Source organism: Eptatretus burgeri, chromosome 8 (genome assembly GCF_056783735.1).
Source record: "Eptatretus burgeri isolate ZD-2024b chromosome 8, Ebu_testis_v1, whole genome shotgun sequence".
Classification (NCBI taxonomy): domain Eukaryota; kingdom Metazoa; phylum Chordata; class Myxini; order Myxiniformes; family Myxinidae; genus Eptatretus; species Eptatretus burgeri.
Genome location: NC_140968.1, coordinates 55,409,676 through 55,428,350, shown reverse-complemented (window position 1 = coordinate 55,428,350; position 18,675 = coordinate 55,409,676). Strand labels below are relative to the sequence as shown.

The 18,675-nt window shown below is 39.3% G+C and overlaps 1 protein-coding gene and 1 long non-coding RNA gene across 2 annotated transcripts in view; one reads left to right on the top strand and one right to left on the bottom strand.

Moving 5' to 3' along the window:
- LOC147021785 (uncharacterized) overlaps positions 1-18,675 on the bottom strand; it is an 86,579-nt gene that overhangs the window by 11,235 nt on the left and 56,669 nt on the right. The window contains exon 4 of the long non-coding RNA XR_015060927.1: positions 13,579-13,650. This is a non-coding gene — a long non-coding RNA (uncharacterized LOC147021785). The remainder of the gene's footprint in view (positions 1-13,578; positions 13,651-18,675) is intronic.
- LOC147021786 (uncharacterized) lies at positions 3,340-17,682 on the top strand. The gene is made up of 4 exons (XM_085892156.1): positions 3,340-3,626; positions 4,271-4,326; positions 14,615-14,766; positions 17,201-17,682. Exons 1-4 carry the CDS (start codon positions 3,599-3,601, stop codon positions 17,451-17,453), a joined length of 489 nt encoding a protein of 162 aa, XP_085748282.1. The 5' UTR covers positions 3,340-3,598; the 3' UTR covers positions 17,454-17,682.

Below are 18,675 nucleotides of genomic sequence, written 5' to 3'. Positions count from 1 at the left end.
GTTGTGTTGACTACATTGCTTATTGTACGTGCAGGTACAAGCACGAACGGTCGACGTCGTTGTGAAACAGTTTCAACCTTGAGCAGTCAGTTGTTGTGTCATTGTAAGGGAGTTAACAAGATGCTCCGCTGCCATTTGCACCAAAGAAGAGCAGCATGCAGTGATACGATTTTTGTGGGCTGAAGGTGTACCGGGGGCAGAAATCAATCACAGACTTTCAGCACAATATGGGGACAGTGCTATACCACAGTGGAGTGTGTATGATTGGATTACCATGTTCAAAAATGGTCGCACAAGTGTTAATGCTGATGAACGATTTGGACGCAAAGCCACATCCACAACAGAAGAAAACATTGAACGAGTCCACGTCATGATTCTGGATGACCAACGGTCCACTATTGACGAAGTTGCACAACATCTGAACATCAGTCATGGTTCTGCACATTAAATCAACAAAAACCGACTTTGCTTTCATAAAGTTTCTGCAAGATGGGTTCCAAAACAACTCACAGAAGAGCACGAGCACAACCATGTGACGATCTGCCAAAGCCCTTTGAACTACTTTCATCTTGAAGGAAATGCTTTTTTGAGATGCGTTGTCACTGGAGATGAGATGTGGATCCACCATTATGAGCCAGAGAGCAAATGCCAGAGTATGCAATGGAAACATCTGACATCACCAGTCAAAAAGAAGTTCAAAAGTTAACCATTGTCCAGAAAAGTGATGTTCACACTTTTCTGGGACTCAAAAGTCCCAATTTTGGAACACAATCAAGAGGGGGCCACAAGGGTAAACAGTGTGAAGTGCTCCAGATAAAACCAGATAAAACCACATATTCGATGGAAACGCCGTGGGCTACTGTCAAAAGGTGATGCATTATTGCGTGACAATGCCCATCCACACACTGCCACCCAAACTGTGGAAACCCTGTGGCAATTGAACATTGAGGTGTTGGAGCTTCCTCCATACAGTCCTGACCTGGCCCCTTCAGACTTTTACCTGTTTGGTCCACTCAAAGACGCTTTAAGAGGCCGTCACTTTTCCAGTGACCAACAAGTGAAAGAAGCGGTGCATATCTAGCTCGTCACTTAACCAAACATTAATTTTTTTCTGAGGGCATACAGAAGCTTGTGAACGGATGGACTAAGTGTGTTGAAAAGGAGGGGGATGAAGTGGGAAAATGATGCTCTTGCACATGCTTGATTGTAGTTTTATTATTCAAGTAAAAATGTATTGTGGATACTTTTTTGACTCACCCTCATACCGTACATTCTAATCCTACCAAAAGCTGTTAAGTCAAATTGATAATTCCAAGCTACAATATGATGCCAATTTCCACTTCCATTGGTCAGCAATTGCTCATCAGGGCAACGCCATTGATGAAACAAATAAGTATTGTGCATAAATAAATAAATCATTTCTGAGATTCAACGACTTTTTTTTTTAAATGAAGTAAAAAAAAAAACGATTCCTGGGGACGACGTTGTGTGTGTTTCTCTAGGCCTGGTTTCAAGCATGCTGTTACTGTCCTCCAAACGTCTGGAACACAGCACGATTAATCTCTTGTGTGCAATGCGTTTTAAACCTCAAGGTCTCAACTCCTTTATGAACTTTTAAAACGCATTTCCAGACAAAACTCGCCACCACGATGTTGAATGTGAAGCCTGTTTTGCCCGTGGCTGTTCCATCGTTCAAAGAGTTCTGTAAACTCAATATGAATGGTTTTCTATGGAAAGTTGGATCTTGCAAAAACAAAATACAAATGCTTCCGTAAAGCACAAAATGGTACAACGATCAAACAAGGATACCCTTCTTGTTCAGCCTTTTTGGCCTTAAATTTATAAATTAAAAATACTGTCAGTTCACCCCTTAGACCAAACCTGGGCTAATGATGCAATACACTGCATTACCCCGGTAATTGCATAACATGCAAAATTGCATGTTATGCAATTACTCTGTGTCATTAGGTACGTACAGGGTTTCAGAATAAATAAATAAATCACGTTTGGGTAAGTAAGTGATCAAAGTGCATGACACAGAGATATAGGCAGAGTCTGTCTTGTCTTGACTCTCTCTAAAGTAACGATTTACAAACAGCATTCTGATTCTGACTTCCTCAACATACAGGTGTCATGCTTCATTTTGCTCCAAGTGCACCAGTTCCAAAGCCAAGGAGACAATTCCAGATTTATCTCACTTACCTGTTGTAATTTTTCCAACACGGATAATGTTCCACATGTCTATTCCCCTGTTTTCTTGTGCATTTATTTTATGTTCTAGTATCAATTTCACCAGTGTATTTGCAGGTGTCAAATGCTTGGAGGTGTCAATGATTAACTATTTTGAGCTCCCCTCTCTTTCTTTCTTGTTGACTGCTCTTTCCCTCAGTTCACCCCTGTCCCCCCCCCCCACAGTGTCCATCTCCCCCTCACCTACAAACATAATTTAATTGGTTTTTTTAACTCTGCTCTCAACCTTCCTCAAATCCCACTGGCCAAGGTGAATTGAAGATGTTCTTTTTCCTTTTTTTTCATTTTCTCATCCCTGTTTACTCTTCCCTTCTTCTACTCCCTCTTCCCATTTTATTCCTTCCATCCATTTTCTATTTCCCGTATACTCACAAAACTGCACCTCATGTCTCTTAGGATGCTCAAATTGATGCTTTTCATCACGATTTTAACCACATTTACCTCTCCCCTCGCCAAGGCATGTGCTGAAATATTGCTCAGCCTCTGATTCAAATCTGAACCTGATTTGTGGTTAATTAATGCAGATGTATGGTGTATTTATACAAAGTACTTGCATTTTAAAAAAATAAAATAATGTATTATTTACGATTTAAATCAAAACTTAGACTACAACAGGGCTTTCTCTTCTTGATATGTGTGTGTGTGTGTGTGTGTGTATATATATATATATATTCTCTACTCTACAAAAAACACATATGAGAGGCATTGGGTATGAGGAGCCAACATTGAGACAGAACAGGATGAGTTGGGTACATGACATTTGGAGGCAAACATTAAGTTGAGAAATGAAGTTGACAAGGCACCCTCAGGGTTTTTAGTAATGAGACTGATTGGAGAGTTTACCTCAAGATTAGCAATGTGATGTTATCAGGCTTGCTCAATTATGGACACACCTATTGCAAGCCCTTGGAGCGATGTAAAGTTGGACCTCTGCCCTGCTGTTGGCATCCCCCACCTCCCCACACCACTTTTCCAGCTGTCTTTTTGATATGTTGCATTCTGGATCTGTTTTGTGATTGAGCTCTTCCACAAGCCTTGAGAGATTCACATGAGAGACAAACATGACAATTCACATGAGAGACTGCAAGATAATTATTGCCGGGGTTTTTCCTGTTATGCAAACACATCGTTTCACAACAGTAAAGTGGGCAGGAGGTGCTTCGAGAACTAGAAGCACTTGGACTATAAGATAAAGCAGAAAAGAGCAACACAGGTCAGAGCATATGAGCACAGGTTGGGTTTGAGTTGCTGCTCAAGAATCCTATTTTCTGCAATCAAACTACCAGTATTTAAAGTGCAAGCTTCCCTGAACGTCGACTTCAACCAACCCATAAGGAATTGGATCAGGATGGAGCAAGCAACCTTCAGAGTGCACAGTAAGTTCAAATCACGTTGAACTATTAAGGCAGAATATATTTATACGCTCGAACGTCCGTATCTCCACATCTGTGGTCATTACTGGGAAAACCAAAATGCGCCCCATATATTCTGGTTGTTTTATATATCTTGTTTGTTTGGTTGTCATTTACCTTATCGGCATTTATCTGTGCTTAAAGGTGAAAAGGCATTGATTTACTTCCACAGAGCAAGATCTGCTCGAATGTTTATCAATAATTAGCAACTTACATCATCTTCCTTCGATTTGCCCTCATTGGGTGTTTGGTATGCAATATGTGGGTTTAATATGGAAACTCCCAGTGTTTGTTTTGTGTTGACCTGTTTATTGTTCCCCTCTGAACCAATGGTTTGTATTTATAATAATGACAATAAAATAAATATTATTGATATTTATTAAGCACCCGAATGAGCACCTGATGTTAACTATTTGTCAATGTCGACACTCAAGGTGCAACAATTCACTTAAATACATTCCCTTCTTAATTCCCAAAACAATGTGGTTGAACTAAATTAATGTCATTCAAATTATCTACAGTATACAATTATGTCGAAGTAGAAACAATATCAAATGAAACAATATGAAATGAACTGTGAATCGTGTGCGTGTGTGTGTTTTCTCCAGGAATCGTCGTGATTTGTCTGCTGGTGATGAGCTTCAGTGTTGTTGCGAAGGCCTTGGTGAGTCAGAACTGATAAACAAGTGTAACCTATAATGTTTGCACAATGATTTGTTTTTGTAAAAGTGATAAAAGCTTGACATGTATAATTCTCACACAGAAACAAGTCTTTTTAGATATTTAACTCTTTAAAATGGATAAAGCAACATTTTCTAAAAAGTGCCAATATTTGATATTGTTCCACTGGAATATTGGTCTTCTCATACCTTCCATAACATTGTGGAGGAAATAATTATATTAATGTATTCTAAATTGTAATTGTGCTGGTGTTTTATAAATGTAAGTTTTATGCTAGAAGTCAAATTGGCTGTAAGTGCCCCCCTTCCCTTTTGGCCAAGAGACTTTTTCCCGAAATGTTGATAAATAATGTATTGTTGTAGAGCGGTGTGACCTGGGCTGATAACAGCCAACTCTTGCCATGAATTATGTCATTTGCTTTTTCACCTATAAGACACATATTGCATTTTGGAGTTCTTTGTTTAAGGCTTAACATCCCCCACCACTCTCCCATGAAAAGCATATAAATACCAGAAATTGTAATCTTGTTTCAGTGCAATCATTGTGGATGAATAGCATCTCAGTGCATTGTACTCCTTGGGACTGACCAAGTACCAAGTAATAATAAAACTCTCTGATGTAATGTACTTTCACGTTGTGGGAAATGAATTAATCGGTGTCTTTAAAAAGTAAGAGGAATAAAATAGAACCAAATAATATTGCAACAAATGGGGGTTCTCAAGTTAATTGTGTGAAGTGTACGAGGGATACATTTAAAACCGAGTCGGCTCGACGTTAAGCCCTGCAAGTTAAATAAGATTCCACAACAACGCATGAATTCTACAACGATCACTACGAGGTTCAAGGAGAAAAATCCACATCAACATCATCTTATTCTTTGGCCAAACACAAAATTCTTATTTTCTATTCATGACCAGAAAACTTTGGGGATGTAGGCAAACAATTACATGAGACAACACTGGACATTACTTCAGAAAAACTCAGCCACTGTCCTTGGGTTAAGTGAAATCAAAATATAGACCAATTACTTCACCCCAGTCCCAAGAAGGAAGCCAGACATAATAAATAAATAAAACACATATATATATATATATATATATATATATATATATATATATATATATATATATATATATATATATATATATATATATTACACTGGTAATTACTCACTCAAGCTCTTTTATTCGAAGTTATAACCTCAACTTATAAGCAATTGACTGGTTTCCCAACTGCCCCCAGATCATCAGCTGGGCACCGTTTTTCATCAAGGTTTCGATCCTTTCAGTCCACAACCCTGGTCACAGGTCCACATCAGTAGATTACTCAACATCAATGGACCCACAACCTCAAAGTTGTGTCCAGATTGTCAGTCAACACCACAATGCAATATCCTTATTCAAACTTCTTTAATTATAACTTTTATTTAAAGTAATACTACAAATTAATAACTTTAATCATACATTGCTTTAAATGATAATATATTATGTGATAAACACTTGACCTTGTAGACATGTCCATGACACCGCACCTTCATCGAACCATAGACTCAAACTGTTATTCAAATATTCAAACTGTCATTAATAACAGACTTTAACATGTTGCACTGCATATCCAGGCAACCATCAACAAATTATTTTAATGCTTTTTACAGTGCCTTCGGAAGTATGATGAACTATTTTGAACCTCGACATTTGTCACATTTTGTTGTGTTACAGCCTGAATTTAAAATGGATAAAATTGAATTTTTTTTTGTCACCAATCTCCACAAAATACCCCATCATGACAAAGTGAAAACATGTTTTTAGAATCTTTTACAAATTAATTAGAAATTAAAAGCTGAAATGTCTTGCATCAGTAACTGCACAAACATTTTGCTTTGACACTCCAAATTGAGTTCAGGTACATCAAATTTCCTTTAATAATCCTTGAGATGTCTCTACAACTTGATTGGAGTCCACCTGTGGCCAATTCAATTGAATGGACATAATTTAGAAAGAAACACACCTTTCTATATAAGGTCCCACAGTTGACAGTGCATGTCACAGCAGAAACTCCACCAATATGTCCAAGGAACTGTCCATAGAACTCTGAGATAAAATTGTGAAGATGCATAGATCTGGGGAATGGTATAAAACAATTTCTGGAGTATTAAAAGTTCCTAGTAGTACAGTGAGCAACATCATTAAGAAATGGAAAGAGTATGGAACTACTTCCTAGAGCTGACCAAACTGAGCAACTGGGTAAGAAGGACGTTGGTCAGAGAAGTGACCAAGAACCCAATGACCACTCTGACAGAACTATAGAGTTCCTTGGCTGAGATGGGAGAACCTGCCATAAGGACAATAGTCTCTGCAGCACTTCACAAATCAAGGCTTCATTGGAGAGTGGCCAGATAGGAGCAACTCCTGAGAAAAGGGAACATGACAGCATGGCTGGAGTTTGCAAAAAGGCACATGAAAGACTCAAAGTATAAGGCAAATGGTTCTGTGGTTTAATGAGACAAAAATTGAACTTTTTGACCTGAATGCAAAGCGCCACATCTGGTGGAAACCGAGCACAGCTCATCACCCATCTAACACCATCTCTACCATGAAGTATGGTGGTGGCAGCATCATGCTATGGGGATGCTTTTCAGTGGTAGGGACTGGGAGACTTGTAATGATAGAGGGAACAAGGAATGGAGCCAAATACAGGCAAATCCTTGAGGAGAACCTGCTTCAAAATGCAAAAGACCTCAGTCTGTGGTGAAGATTTACGTTCCAACAGGACAATGACCCCAAGCATACAGCCAAAGCAACACTGGATTGGCTTCAGAACAAGAAGGTGAAAGTCCTTCAGTAGCCTAGCCAAAGCCCAGACTTGAATTCCATTGAGAATCTGTGGAAAGACTTGAAGATTGCTGTTCACCGACACTCCCCATCCAACTTGAGAGAGCTTGAGAAAATTTTCAAGGAAGAAAGGGAGAAAATCCCCAAATCCAGATGTGCTCAAGAAGACTCAAAGCTATAATCACTGCCAAAAGCACTTATACAAAGAAGTGAGTCAGGGGTTGAATAGTTCTTGACGCAAGACATTTCAGCTTTTAATTTTTCATTAATTTGTAAAAAAAATTCTCAAAATATGTTTTCACTTTGTCATTTTGGGGTATTTTGTGTAGATCGGTGACAAAAAAATTTAAATTTAATCCTTACAAAACAAAATGTGATAACAGTCGAGGGGTGTGAATACTTTCTGAAGGCACTGTATAATGTATTTTATAAATAATATTTATTTATTATATTTTTATCTCAATAACTCCATTATTTCATTAAATATATATATATATATATATATATACATAAATAATTAGATGCGGTATATATATGCTTAATTTATAATACCGGTATTAAAGAGTTTACCTCGCTAAAATAATTAATTCATTATTATTATATCAAATGCAATGCAATAGAAACTTGTTTGCATGAAAACCAACCAAGCTTCAATAAAAGGTGACGATAGAGTCTAAAGACATTCTCACAAGACCTGATCAAACAATCAGCCAAATAACCTCTGTTAAACATGATGGAAAAAAAAAACCTTCTCAGCACATTCCACAAAATCATCCTTCACTGAACAAATTCTTGCAAATCTAAGTATCTGAGATGAAAAGACATTGTAACCCATTTTAATTGGTACATTGCTACCTGAAAAGGTGTACAAGGCAAAAGGGAAACTGAAATCATCAACTTTATGATATACACTTGTACGAAAGCCATTCTGTTCAACTCCAACCAACACGTCCTGATAGGCAGCAACTGCACTATCATTACCTCTCATGTTTGCAATCAGGTTATCTTGATAAATCTTGTGAAGCTGCCTCTCAAAAAAATTTACAGTTAACCATGCAAATATCAGCTATGTAACGACATGTATGAGATAAGTTTTTTTTTCGTAAATCCTAATTTTTTTCTTCTTCATCAGTTTCTGCAAAAATGAAAATGCACAGAAAATAGAAAAATGTCCGCTAGTTGGGGTATGCAAGTCCAACCCGTGGGAATACCCTTAACCTGTTGAAACATTATCCCACAAAAAAAGATACAAAAGTGTAACATAAAATAAAATTAACAACATCCTGAAACTTCTGCTTATCAAAACAATGAAAACTTGCGTATTTCTTCTACGATAACAATTCTCTATCAAACCTGACACATAAGAAGTTATTAAAAGAGTTAATTAAAAACCTTGTCAATTACTTTGAAGAGTGAATCCCTCACTTGTACTAAATCCAAACTTGTATATAAAGTTGAAAAATCTAAAACTTAAACTGACTTAATATTGAGGCATCTAATTATATCTAAGAACTCTAAAGAATAATGAATGCTCCAAAAAGTGTTAATACCAGAATTCTTCTCAATTGATAAACAATATTTCCTGAACTCTTCCCTAACAACTAGTAAGCCTGAATTAACAATAACTGATAATTGTTTGGTGGAACACTGCCTGGCACCCGCTTTCAACCTATACTTGTATGGGTTCTTATAAAGCTTCGGGATCCTGAAAAGTCGAGGATTACAAAGATTTACCTCTTTAAATTTAATACTGAAATTAATCACTAAAACTTCCTGATGCTCAGATAATATCTTGGAATGACTTATGACAAGGAACATGCAGTATGTGCTATTTCCTATACGAGTGAAAGTAAATGTGTCAATGCCTAACTCTGGTAATAAAACCTCGACATAAAACTTTTTGCAAACCACAAAAAAATTATTATCAGCCTTATCCACTGGAGCAATTATATAGTTATCATGGAGATCTCGAATGTCTTTATGAGCACTCGGCTTGTTCAACATTGGTTTAGACCTACCCAGTGAAAGCAAGCCCCGATGACTAAAAAACGTAATCCTATTATCCAGGACTTCCACAACTCTGTTAAACCATACATTAAAACTGTTTTCAATTACTTAAACTTGGTGCACATTTTGTTAACAAAATTAGACAGAATCCACAATTGAAGACCTCATGTGCTCCAAGGTTGAGTTTCTGGTTCCCTATATTTAGCTTCCATTTTCATCAGATCGATAATTTCACTATTACTAATTATATTCAAATCCACAGAAACTGTGTGTCCACAAGAACCATATAAAAAAGGGGAAGACGAACATGAGAGTCAGTTTCCAAAATATCCTTCACTATATCCATACTACGGGTTGTAAGATGTATGTGTGTATTGTAAGATGTAAGATGTACAATTGAATAAGGAGTGTCCTGTGGTCTTGGTGAAAGTGAAATAAACCTTCAATGGGTTTCGCTCCCTCACTTTATCTAGTAAAAAAAAAAAAGACTCTCTACACTAGTCTCCCTAAAAAATAGAATGAAGAACCTGCTTGCTGGAAAAAAATCTCAAATTACGAACTCGTGGATCCCATCAACTTTGGGAGTAGACTTCTTCACAGATACCCAATATTAGAATGTGTCCACACTTGCAAGCAATCAGTTGCTTTCAATGCTGTTCACTCCAACAGTCTACTACCATAAACTGGCATCCCTCAAGGTGACATTCTAAGACTAATCCTGATTTTTGTTTCCACCAATGACCTCTTTTCATAACAGAAAAATCAAACCTGTTGCTTTGCAGATGACTACTCTGTGCAGGATAGTTTCTCATTCCTGCACGAGACAGGGTATAGCAGCATCCATCTCTTCCAATCTTGAGATAACAAACTGGTCATTTGGAAAATGCCTTTTATGACATGAAAGTCTCATATTTAGGATTTTTTTTAGGATTTTAGGAAATTATGCACAGGAGGAGGTCATTCGGCCCTTCATACCTGCACCACACCAATTCCAGAGTTAACAAATCCGTCAATACCCCTTCCCTTCGTGTGCAGCCTTTTGGCTGCTACACTGGTACTCATTTCGCCGACCTCAGAAGGATGACAGGCTGAGTCAACCGCCTGGTGTTAATTCAGCAGCCAGCGTGGCTTGAACTCAGGATGCTAAGATCCCAAGCCACCACCCTAACCACTCTGCCAACACCAGGTTCAAATATATTCAGGGGAAATATTCTCACTCTGTCCCTCCAGAAGGACTGGCTGGTCAATACTGCAACACATTTCTGTGTTCATCCTCTGTCTTTGGAGTTCTTTGGCCTCACCATCACAGATAACCCTTCCTGGGAATATAGTTTTAATAGTTGGCCTTTCAAAGCAGATCACTGCTTTAGAATTCTCCACAGGTTCAATGTCAGCTGTTCTCACCCTATTATGCTGTACAAGACCTTGAACTATGCCTGGTGTTGGCTTAATGGTTAGTGTGGTGGGCTTGGGAAAAGAGGATCCTGAGTTAAAATCCCACTTGGCTGTTGAATTAATAGGGTGGGGTTGGCTCTGCCTGTCATCCTTCTGAGGTCGGCAAAATGAGTGCCAGCTTGCTGGTATCCTGTATCAGAGTGGCGACCTGACCAGGATTGTTCCCAATAGCCAAGGAGACTGCTGAGGCAGCACCAACGCTCTGCACAGAGTATGGTCCCAATGGATGGATGGATGGATGGAAGACTTTCAACCAACCATATTACCATCGAATATCGCTCCTCAATGAAGACTGGTGCTGCTGCTTCGATTCTTGGGCAACTTGAGGCATGGAATGTTCATATCGGTGGCATCTCACAGCAGTGCCAAGTATCAACTCAGCTTCTTCCTCACCACTGATTGAATAATGGACTTGTAGTCTTTCACTGGATCTATTCTGGTCTTATTCCTCCTGCTCTCCAACTCTCTGTGCAACTCCTGCCCCTACAGTTGCCCACATATTCTATTAGAAAGATTACCTTGGTGCCCTCCCCAAGTCAAAACTTATCAAGTACCTCCATTTACTAATTTTCTTCTTGACTCACATGTAAAACCATTTTGCTGAACCTTTAGTCTCATGCTTTTCCTTCCAGGATTTTATGTCCGCTCCTCAATGTTGGCTCGTGTTCTCTCCCATTTCCTCCTCTGAGCTTGAATACATCCACTGAATCATTGTCCTATTTATTACCCTCGCCAAAGGAGCGAGTATTGCAGTTGGGTCCGTTTGTTTGTCTGTGCAGAACTTTTGTGTTTTTCTCCGTAAGCACTTGTCAGATTGAGACGAAATTTTCACTATAGGTGTGACTGCTCATGTGGAATGTTTTCATCATAATTATGTCATCGGTCACATGGAGTGGCAACCATGTTGGAAAAATGGAAAAAAATTGGACCTCTGTATCTCTGAAACCACACCACAAAAAAAATTGAAACTTGACACATGGCAGTACTCCTCATGGGGAAGAAGTGCGATTTTTTTATGATGTCAGAGGTGTCTTAGTTATGACATTATCATTGCACATGTAGCACGCTACATCTGATCAGTATGAAAAATTTTGAAGGTCATCCAGGGATAAAACGGTCCACAGGAAATAATTTGATGATGTCATCAGTCACGTGATTCGGCAGCCATATTGTTAAGAAATAAAAACCCTTCAAAAATCTTCTTCTCTGAAGTGGTTGAACAGATCGAGGTAAAACGTTATATGGATGACTGCCTATCCGCGAGGAACAACATGTTTACACATATGACATTATAGGTCACATGGTTTGGCAGCCATTATTGGATTTATCTTTCAACCTATCGAAAATATTTTCCAGAACGGCTGGACAGATTGAGGGGAAACGTCACACAAATGTTCCCCAAGCCTTAGATGTACAAGTTTGTGAAGGAATAATTGATAGGTCACATGGTTTGACAGCCATTTTGGATTGAAGAAAATATTAAATCATGTTTTCTCTGGAACTGCTTAATCAATCAATGTGAAACTTCACAATTATGATCTAGTACTGATGAGGAATACATGCTTTAAATTTCAAATTGATCGGATGCATGGTCTGGCAAGCAGAAATATTTAATTTTTTGATCTGGGTTGTTTTTGATCGATATATATATATATATATATATTTTTTTTTTTTAATAAGGTTCACTTGGCTGTGTCTGGATGGGTTTGAGGGTAGAGGAGTAGCGTCTGAAATGGGAATCCTATCCAGAGTCCTCCTGATGACTTCATCTTTGCTTTTTGCTTGTTCAGGTTCCTTCTGATGACTCCAATGCAGGACTGGACCTATTTGGTCTTCCAATTGATTTGAATTTAATTCATTTTAATCCGATTCTAAATTCAATTGAATAATAATTTTAAAATACGTCATGGGTCTGGGTCATGTGTCCGATCAAAGTGGGGTTACATCAAAGCTGGACTTTCTTGGTACCCGATCATCACTGCCAGCAGTTATAAAGTGGCAGTTCTAATTATGTCTCTTATTAATTACGTAACACAGTAGTACACAAATGCCACACAAAATAAGTCCTAGCGAGAGTCTGCAATGTATGATTGCTCTTTTTCTTGTATTATCTGCAACCCATCTCCGCATACTGTGGTGCATCCATACATTTTTAGCTTACTTGGTCTTTTGTCACGTGAGCTTATGCAAATGAGCAGTGTCCATAGGTAAGTGAGTGAGTCAGTCAGTCAGTCAGTCAGTAAACACTTTAGTCATTGTCGCTTGAACCAAACATACAATTTTGACAAAACTTGACTACAAGCTTCATATGTGATGCCTGACGAAGGTTTATCAATCAAATTAAAATCTGCGCTCATGATGAGTGTCTACGGGGGTGGGGGTGGGTTCAACAACCCCCCCCCAAAAGGTATGTGCTCTCTTCTCTGAAACTGCACACAGTTTCAATAAAACTTGGCCACAACCTTCATCACCCATATTGTACCAAAATATATCGACCACATCAAAATCTGAGCCCATTAAGGGGTTCGAAGTGGGTGGGTGTGAAGGTTGGGCAGGTTGAACCCCCCAAAATAGGTATTTGCTCTCTTCTCCAAAACTACATACACAATTTCGATGAAAGTTGACCACAATCTTCATCACCTGTGATGTTCCAAAGTTTCGTCACGGCTTTAATAAAAAAAAGAAAAGATCAGGGTCGAAGGGGGTCTGCAGGGGGTTTGAGTGACTGTTGCTACTGATCCAGGTGAGCTTCAGGATGCATAGTCCTATTTTTGTCCTCATACTTCATTGCCCCACGTTGAGTCTGTTGACTCTGTTTCCTTATCTGAACCTCAATATCTGTATTCCAAGAAATGCAAATATAAAGATGTGTGACATTTCCTATATTTGCTTCCCATTTTTCCTTTCTTCCCAATCTTTGTCCCCTCCCTCCACCCCCTTACCTTTCCAACCTCTTCCCATCCACCATTGTTTCTTAGACCTGTAAATGCTGTGATACACCTGCATAAGTAAAACTGGAAGAAAAAAAAAATCACCTCAAAGTCATTCCTTAAACACAAATTGTATCTCATGAGTAAAGCTAAACATTACATGTAAATGTCAAACCGATTACCCAATCAAATCATCGTTCATATGTGGCACATGGCTGTAGGTTAGCATGAACTATTACAAGGGCTCGCCAGTGCCGCTGATAGTGCCCCCTGAAGATTAAAGGAGGAATATGTAATTTGGCCAAGGTGCCACCAAAAGCTCGCCTACTCTTCGTGAAGGACATCATGGGATCTTCAAGGTTCACCAACTCATGCTGGCTGATGGGACGCCGAGTTTAACGTCCATCCGAGGGATGACATACACATGATGCACTGCCCTACATGTGATACACCTTGGCAGAAAGTTTATAGCTGTGCCAAAATTCAAACCGAGGCGAGACAGCTCAGAGATGAGTATGCGTACCTCGAGGCTATCCTGCCAGCCCTGTGATCACATCAAGTTACATATCCCTGCCCTAATGTAATGAGGCATTGCATCAGCGGCACAGCTGTGCCCTGCTCAACCAATGATGCAACATAAAAAACAAAAAGAAGAAAGAGGGATTGGGGAGTAAGTGGGAAAATGGCAAAACAATTTTATTGATCTCATCATCTCGGTATCTCACTGGTACACGTTTTGTACAAGTTGTTACTCAATGAAACATCAGAAAAAGGTAATTCAGTCAATTTTGTTTGTGTTGCCCCTTATTCTCTTAACACAAGTCCATTTGGCCACAAATATCTCATTTCCTTTTTAGAAATAGCTGAGAGCATGGACAGTTTTGATCTGTGATCACATAAGAGTAATACAATGATTTAAAAAAAATGTTTGCAAGGTTTTTATTTTGTGGGTCATAAGTTCACATGAATGAAGGATGTCAGTCTTGGCTTACGAGGTTCCACAATGAATATTAATCTTAAGGTAACCAACCCTTTGTTTGTGTTTCAGTCGGGTTCAAAAATCGCAAGTACAGCCGACAAGTATATTGGTGACACCAAGTGGTCCTACTCTTCATCTCATGGGCCTGGAGTAAATACAAACAAGTGCAACATCTTTGTTGCCGATATCATGAAAGAGGCAGGAGGATCTGTGCCTCAGAGGTAAAAAGCAATTTGTGAAACAAAATCTTCGTCTTGTAATATCACACACCATACCAGTAACACATAGTGGAATCTGTCAACCCATCTGATCATGTCAATTTTATCATCTACGATGTCTGTACATCAACATGATGCTCTTTATAATATATGAAGTGCAATAGATGTTCACAGTTTATATCGATTTAATGACACTCCACCCCCCCCCCACCCCTTAAAACACTCCCCAGCACTCACTGATGAACCTCTGAAAGTTTGATGAAGATCTGTTTGGCAAACTCTGAGAAAAACGACAACACACACACACACACACACACACACACACACACACACACACACACACACACACACACACACACACACACACACACACACACACACACACCTCATGTTATTGATGTCTCTTTGCCTATCTTTCTCAACTCATGAGCAAAAGAAGTCAGTGATCCAGGTAAAACTGCGGAGGCATATCTGGCTAAATAAGCACCTTTGCACATCTGAGGAGACTGTAATTGTAAAAGTGGCTGCAGAATCTCTTTTGGGGAACTCGAGGGCCCGTTAGTCCGATGGACCAAATTTTCATTCGTCTTCACAGCCTCGGGGGTCTTCTGGGTCCTCAGGGACTTGTAGTTACTCTGTAACTTTTTTGGACTTTTGGGTCCTCAGGAACTTTGGGGGATTTTTGGGTCCTCAGTAACTTTTGCGACTTTTGGGTCCTCGGTAACTTTTTGGGACTTTTGGATCCTTGGGAACTTTTTGGAACTTTTGGGTCTTTTGAGTCCTCCAGAACTTTTTGTGTCCTCAAGAACTTTTTGGGACGTTTGGGTCCTCGGTAACATTTTGGGACTTTTGGATCCTTGTAAACTTTTTGGGACTTTTGGGTCCTTGGGGCTTTTTGGGACTTTTGGGGGTTTTTAAGGGTCTTCAAAATTCGAAGGGGTCTCAGCAGTCTAAAGGGTCAAAAGGTGCATTCCAATAGTGCGTAATTAATGAATAGATGCACGTAATTAATAGACAAAAATATGCATCATGCACGCACACACACACACACACACACACACACACACACACACACACACACACACACACACACCTCATCCATTTATCATAGCTGGCAGTCCATGGTCTGGACAATATCTTCAAAAATGACTTTGATCTTTTATGCTTTTGGACATTCTAGAGTCGAGATATAGATCTAACGGGGAGCTACATAGTTGGGAGATCTTCACAGTAGAACATCTTCTTTCATCTTCACCACGACACCAAAGCTGCCAAGTTGGGGGCCATTGTTTTATTTCTCCAAAATGAGTGGGATATCATCAAAAAGGGGGCAAAAATCAAGGCCGCCAATTTTTTCGAACAAATGGGAATCTCCATAAAGCGACAGATAAGGAGGAAGAAGAGAATGCCAGGAGAAGACACCATGGACACAAGTCTCTCATTACAAGATGAGATCAAACAGGAGTGGTATGAAATCTTCGATCCGCTTCACGAAGAAACAACCCAATAAACCCATCGGATTAGTGACATGAACAATCACTCTGGGTTTCTCGTGTCACTCAGTTACCTGATGGACCCACCCAATGACAGCAACATTGCTATAAAAAAACAACATCTCACAGATGTTCGATGGCATCCTCACCAGCGAGCGAAAGAGTGAGATTCATCACCTTCGTCGACACATCAAAATTTATGAGTAAACCACTGGGAAGGAAACAGCAGAATGGAAGGCACATGAAATCCTTAAATATTTTGTGAATTGGGGATTGAAGGAATTTTTCCCAAACCTTCTCATCAAACTGAGGACATTTCTCACAATGTGTGTGTGAGTGTTGCAGCATGTAAGAGTCGCTCCTCCAAACTGAAACGGATTGAAACCTACCTCAGATCCACAATGAGCCACTCTCGGCCCAGTAAAATAGCCATCCTCTCCATTGAGAAATCAAAAGCCAAGTCAATTGACTTTGAAACTGTGATAGACGAGTTTGTCTCACTGAAGGCAAGGAAGAGCTGAACACACACAGTCACACCTACAACTACACGCTTAGTAGAAAGGTGGAAATTTGCGATCTCGCCCTGAGCGTCATTTTTCCTTGATACGTCAATGGAGATAGCATAAAATTTTGCCAAATTCAGAGCCAAAGTACTGCTGAACTGCAGGTTTTTGGAAGAGCACACATGCCAATTCATGTTCTTCAATGTTGAACATATATAATTAATTCCTCAATCATAGACAGAAAGACTGAAGCAATTGTTTTCCCCCCACATTGTGCTCTGCAGGTGGGGTAATAAACTACCTTTTATTTTTACAATCCTCAAGGACACTTTTTACCTTTTCAATCATGACCATGTAAACCTTCAGCAGTGAAAATACCAGATTACTTTGTATGTGCAATAATTAAACATAAAATGTAACTTTTGTTTCATTCCTTTGCAGACACTGGTGGGGGAATAGCCCGATTGGAGCTGGAGAATGGGGAAACTCTGCCTCTTTTTACCTCAGTAATGATAACTGTTGGCGGCACGTGACATCATCACGAATCGGTGATGTCATTGGAGATGGTGTCCATGTTGGCATAGTGACTGGAGCACGACTGACAACTAGCGCTGCAAGAAACTCTGTGATCAAGAATGACTATGGTTTCCGATCGAGTCAAAAACGAATGGTGCTTTGGCGTTACACCTGCTGAATCAAATGCAAAATAATGAGCAAGGCCTTCTTCACTGTATGGAGATGTGCTTTTGCTATTTCACTTGATTTTATTAATCTGCTACAATTGATTGAAATGATTTAGTTATTCCTTTCTTTCCATACCTGTTGAGAACCTTGATTTTATTAATCTGCTGCAATTGATTGAAATAATTTCGTTATTCCTTTCTTTCCATGGCTGTTGGGAATAAATGGATACTTGCAAGAAATGGCATCTCTTGAAAAAACACTCGATTATGACTCACATGTAGATTCACGTTCACAGACATGCATGTACAAGCATGCACACACAGGAATCAAACAAAGAAGAAGACAAAATGTATCAAATGCATAAAGAATAATTAGCATATTGGAAATGTCTTAAGTGTTGTTTATGATTTTAAAAAAAAAATAAAAAAACACCAGAAAACATTTTGGAAAAACCAAATTTTAACAGTCCTTGTCAAGTTTGAGTATCCAACTTGTAGCCAAAGTTAATTAATCTTATCCACAAATATTTTAGATGAACCTTCACCAAGCCCAATCCTCCCACCAGACAGATGATTTGAAAAAGACTGATTCTGATGCACTGTACTCTGTTGCAGAGCATCGGCACTGCTAAAGCTGTTTCTTGGTAAAGGTTATATTGGGTGGTTTGCCCATTGCCCTCCCAACAGTAATTGTGGCAGGGATTTGTTATTTGTTCAGGGAGCCGGAAAAAGCTCACCAACTCTTCGCAAAGGACACCGTGGGATCCTTCGAATCCACCAACTAAAGTCAGCAGAGAGTGCGATCATCCTTCTGACGGACGGCACACACATTGATGAAACACCCTGCCTGTGAAAAACCAGTATGAGTTTATAGCTGGGTCAGGATTTGAACCCAGGCTACACAGCTTTGAGGTGAGTGTTCACAGAAGACAATCCCTTTCAAATATCCCACAATTCGCACACAACCTCAAAACACGCGGTCCACCATCAATAACCTTGTGATGAAACTCCCAAAATTCAGAACTGCTGCTCACCTCCACTCATTTGTTCCCCATTTTTACCTCCACTAACAGAGGTGAAGCAGGTTATGTTTTCACCCCCTCTGTCTGTTTGTTTGTTTGTTTGTTTGTTTGTAGGATATAATCAAAAAGTTGTGCACGGATCCGGATGAAATTCAGTGGACACGTTGGGTGTGTGACAAGGAAAAACTGATTCAATTTTGGTGATAATCTG